Below are 5,368 nucleotides of genomic sequence, written 5' to 3'. Positions count from 1 at the left end.
ATATGGTTTGCACTTAAAAGCTGAGATGAGTCATGAACATTAATAGCTAGGGCTATCATTTAGCTTCACAAGTTTTAGCTCAGTGATGCACAATGACCTGTTGAGTTTGGTGGCAGAAATCTTTTGATTCTTTTATTCTCAAAGTGTTCCTATTGTCGCAAACACCTGGCTCTGAAGTTATTGAGTGAAATGAATAACATACAGAAGACCCCGTGTTTCCAGTTAAATAGTATGTCTCTGATGCAGAGGTATGAAGTCCTAGACGACTCACTTTTTAGCAGGGATAATTTGTGTAGAGTAGGATTATAATCTTGGAATTCCAGGTTTACAAAAAATTGTAGCTCATTGGTACTGCACATACTGAGCATGTAACAGGTCCTGGGGCTTGCCCTACAGCATTGAAAATAAAATAAAAAGATTATCTCAGAAAGGAATACTCCAGATACTGTGAAGTTGGTGTGTCCAGAACAGAGACTCCCTAACAATGTGTCCCATATTCAAAATGAAATACCTGGACCATAGAATGAAATCCTGTAAATCTGAATTCTACAAACTGATTGGGACCTCAGAGCTATACATACCAATGTAGTCTTTCTCTTCTCTGGACAAGGAATCAAATTCACGATGCATATGAATTTCCTCAGAGGCTTTTACCCAAACTATGTATTCCACGATGCAGCAAGTCCCTGGGGCTGTAACACTATATAGTACACCATCTTTTTTTTCTGACTTTGTCTTGTTTTTATTTTATTTTGAGACAGAGTCTCTTTATGTAGCTTCAGTTGTCCTGGAACTCATTATGTAGAGCAGGCTAGCTTTGACCTTTCAGCAATCAATCCAGCTACCTCTGCCTCTGGAATGCTGACATTAAAGGTGTGCATCACCAAAACTGGTTGATCTTTTGGATACTATTTTATTGGAATGCCATCTAGGAGACCTCTGGGGGGCCTTTTCTTCTCCCTGTCTGGTTTTAGTGTTGCCAGCATCAGTGAAACATATTTGCAACAAAAGCTGTTTTGGAATTGAAATGCCTCTGACAGGCTCATGTATTTAAATACTCGGTCCGCAGCTGGTAGTGCTGTTTGGGAATTTGTGAAATCCTTAGGAGATGGGACCTAGCTGGAGGAAGTTGGTTCCTGGAAGGATGGACATTGAGGATATATATTGGAGAAATTATTTTGGCCACTCCACATAGTTAAAAGAATATTTATTTAATGGCGTAACTCACAAATTAAGTGAAAGGTAGGTCGCAGGGTCTGGGGAAGGTGTATCGCAATCCAGCGGTGTTCTCCGGAGCTCTGCACAGTCCACCTTTCACCGTTCAGCGTCCCGACACAGAGAGCGCGCTTGCCCATCCAGCTCTCAGGTCTCCAGGTACCTCCCCTCGCCCTGCCTCATAGGCATGACAGTTGCCAGAGTCTCAATGGGGGTTGGAACTTCCAGATCCAAGCTGGAATGGCTACCCACTACAGATATAGCCTGGTTCCACTTCAGTCCAAGCTGCTTTCTGACCCAATTGCCATTTGAAATCTGTCAGATGTTCCTGTTACCACCAATTCACTTTATCTCTCCCTGCCATACCTTCCTTATTACGGTGAACTACCTCCTCTTAACCATAGCCCAAATAAACTTTTTAAATTTTTTTCTTCTGTTTATTTTACAACCCGGCTGCAGCCTCTCCCTCCCAATCCTCCCCTCCCAGTCCTTATCCCATAAAATTCTATTAAGTTATTCTAGGAATCATGTCAAGAAAAGACTAGACCAGGCCCATTGCCTACTCATTCCTTAACTTAAAACAACTGGTATTAGCTAGTTAACAAGTTCCAATAAAAGCCCTCTATCTAAGGAATAACAATTTACATGAGCTCACTCCCCATAGCCCAATTGATTTAGATTGGAATAGAAGAATTTGGCCAATTCATCCAATGTTTTATAAAGTGTTAGTGAACTCTTTTAATATATCGAGCTAACAATACAATGTTTTTTTAATAACTACTGAGCAATTTTCCAGACACTGTGTTTAAACCCATATTTTTTCTCATTTAAATCTTCAACTACAGTATACACAATGAGTATAAACAAACTAAATATGAGAAGTCAGGTATACAGAAATTAAATATTTTCTCTAATTTATACCACCTGGTAGGATGTAGAGCAGGGGGCCAGGTGTGGTGGTGCACACTTTTAATCCCAGCACTCAGGAGGCATAGGCAGATGGATCTCTGTGAGTTCAAGGCCAGCCAAGGCTACATAGTAAGACCCTACCTCAAAAAGAAAATTCCTCAGAAACAATAAAGATTGAAATGTAGAACTGCACATCAAATCCAAGAGGTCTGTCTCCAGAACCCTTGCTCTCAACATGAATCCCCAAGTTTTGTACCTTGCTGAGTTCAAGTGTGTCATGCAGACACGTTGTATGTGCCGCTCCCAGAACCTGTTACATCTGCACACACCTCCCACGCTAAGAACATGTAGTTACCAGTAGAACTGAAATGCACAGTGAATGCACCCAATTGAATTCATCCTTTCTCTCCATTAGTTTTAATCATTGTCCTACAGTAGATGTTTATCCTTTTTACACATATCCTCCCCTCTTTGCAGACAGCCCTGCCTGTCATAGAACTCACTCTGTAGACCAGGCTGGCCTCGAAATCACAGAGATCGGCCTTCCTCTGCCTCCCAAGTGCTGGGATTAAAGGTGTGCGCCACTACCACCTGGCTCACACATTTTCTAAATGCTACTTTTGTACCATTCCATGTAGGGATGCCTTTCACTATAAATATAAAATACTGGTTGTTTTTCCTGTTTTTAAATGTCATATACATAAATGTCCTATACAAGCATTTGATAGGGACACATCAATAGGAGCACTGCATATTCTACATTATAAGAATATATTTGTACTTCGCACTTGATAGGAAAGAATTTACACTTAAACTTTGGAAGCATTTCAGGAAATATATACTGCTAACAGTGTGTTTGTTCTGAGGTAATCTGGAACACTTAGGAAACCTGACTAAGGGTCTGCTTTAAGGATCTCTGATTCAATAGGTCTGGAGTAGAGCCCCAAAAATGTATATTTCTAGTGAACTGCCAGCTGCTGCTGCTGCTAGTGGCTCACACTAACTCATTATTAGATCACTTAGCATCCCAGGAAGCTAGGTACTTTTTTGTTCAATGAAATGCATTAAGAACTAGACTTCCATTTCTCACTGTCAAGAGTGGAAAACAATTAATTTTAGTGCCAGCAAGCTGAGGCAAATCTAGAAAGAAAAGATATAAAAATAGATTCGAGTCGCTGTTATTCACATAATCACTCTGGAGTGTATGCAGCACAAACAAACTTTTATTTTAAACGTGGCCAAATGCATCCATGAAATTAGTGGAAAGTCACCTGTCGGCAGATGGCCCTTCTGTGATGAACTGTAGAACAAAGTCAATTTTCAGAAAATTAATAACTTCTTTCTCCCTCTTTCTTCACGCCTTTCTTTTACGCTTTGCAGCTGTAGGAAGAAATAAGATAGAAACAATATATATATATATATATATATATATATATATATATATATATATATATATATATATTTTGGTTTTTCGAGACAGGGTTTCTCTGTGTAGCTTTGCGCCTTTCCTGGAACTCGCTTTGGAGACCAGGCTGGCCTCGAACTCACAGAGATCCGCCTGCCTCTGCCTCCCGAGTGCTGGGACTAAAGGCGTGCGCCACCACCGCCCGGCCAGAAACAATATTTTTATGGCATCAGAAGACACTAATTTAGATTTTCTAAATCTGGTCAATTCTGGTGTAACTATCTCCTCTCAGTAAGAAGAAACTAATACACTTTCTTCTTGGGATACAGACCCTTACCTATCAGGTGCTTAAGACTTGGATGGCTTTACAAAGGCATCTTGGAAAGAAAAAAGACTAATGGAAAGGAGAAAGGGTAACAAGGGGGAGGGGAGTGGACTATGTAGGGAAGGTCCCTGAAGTACACTGTATATGTGCGTGTAATCTTATATAATACAAACAAAAGCATTTGAGGGCATCAGTCACATTGACTTCATTGTCCTTCTGTCCACCACTACAAATCCTCATTTATTTCTCTTGAGAGCCTGCTCGGAATAATGCTATCTGCCTGTGATCACTACACAAACCCTACATATTCCCTCAACCTTCCAGGATCTCAGTTTCAATTTCTTTAAAATAAGAGTAAGGCTTCTATCAGACACTCTGAGACATTAAATTTGAGCAAGGCAGACAGAGGTGAATAGAGGGGGATGTAAGATTCCATTCTTAGTTCAGTAGTAGATAAACAATCAGCCTAATTCTGTTTGACAAATCCATGAAATATAAAAAAAAATCAGCTAAACTAACATGCATTAATCATGAAATGTGGTTTCCGTGAAACCCTTAACTTTTTAGTATTTTGTGAATAATCAGCCCTTTCAAAGTATTGTTAGTATGAACGGCTACAATTCTATGGCCAAGAAACAAAGGCCAAAATCCCCTTGGTGACCCTTTTCTATTGGTCTTCATTACTAGGTGCAATCAGTTTCTACTGGTAGTAGTCTTATAGCTGAAGGATAAAGGACTTACAGCTGGTAATGAAATCCATAAAAAATATATTGACTTCTGTGTGTATAATCGCACTATTAACTCCAAACTGTTTATTAAACTATAACATAATACTTTAACATAAATCTCCCAAAAGTTGGGGTGTATAAGTGGAGTGTATATGCTCCTCTCCCTCCCTCTGTCTCCCTCTTTCTCCCTCCATCTGAGACACTTTATCTGTGTAACCCTGCCTGTCTTGGAACTTGCTCTGTAGACCAGGCTGGCCTCAAAGTCACAAAATCCACCAACCTCTGCCTCCTGAGTGCTAGGATTAAAGGAGTACACCACCACTGCCAGTCAGTGGTTAATTACTACTAAGAGCTAGAAGTCTATACCTGTGTTCCTCAGGGAACTAGCATTCTGGCGAGTTCCTGTCCTGGTAGTCCCAATTCTTGTAAAACCATCCTTCCAAGTCGCCATTTTCCTCCTTTCCCCAATGCTCCTCATCGGCAATTCCTTCAAATGCTTCATCTGAAGTGTCACATTCACATGCAGTTGGCTCATCAGTGACCACTGATGGTGACTCCAGAACGTCAAGGTCATGAAAGTTATAATACATCTTATACTTAACTTCCTCCTTCAGGAATCTATTAACAGTTACACCTGGGGAACAGAGGTATGAGGGGAAAGTAAAAAGACTGTCTGGATCCTTCTTAGTAACTGCTACAATATTTCCATTGCTTACACATTCTCCACCTTTTAAGTTTTCCTGGTGACAACATTTCTCTCTTTCAAAACACTAGGTTTCTCATTTT

General features: G+C 40.2%; 1 protein-coding gene across 1 annotated transcript in view; it reads right to left on the bottom strand.

Moving 5' to 3' along the window:
* Positions 1 to 3,327: 3,327 nt before the first annotated feature.
* The window catches only part of LOC143270897 (uncharacterized), a 53,354-nt gene continuing 51,313 nt past the window's right edge, over positions 3,328 to 5,368 (bottom strand). The window contains exons 2-3 of the mRNA XM_076562188.1: positions 4,949 to 5,216; positions 3,328 to 3,504 (exon numbers count right to left, since the gene is read on the bottom strand). Coding sequence (XP_076418303.1) covers positions 4,966 to 5,216 — 251 coding nt within the window. The 3' untranslated portion in view covers positions 3,328 to 3,504; positions 4,949 to 4,965. The remainder of the gene's footprint in view (positions 3,505 to 4,948; positions 5,217 to 5,368) is intronic.

Source organism: Peromyscus maniculatus, chromosome X (assembly GCF_049852395.1).
Source record: "Peromyscus maniculatus bairdii isolate BWxNUB_F1_BW_parent chromosome X, HU_Pman_BW_mat_3.1, whole genome shotgun sequence".
In the NCBI taxonomy this organism is placed as follows: domain Eukaryota; kingdom Metazoa; phylum Chordata; class Mammalia; order Rodentia; family Cricetidae; genus Peromyscus; species Peromyscus maniculatus.
The sequence above is the reverse complement of the archived record's forward strand: the minus strand, read 5'-3'. Positions and strand labels throughout refer to the sequence as shown.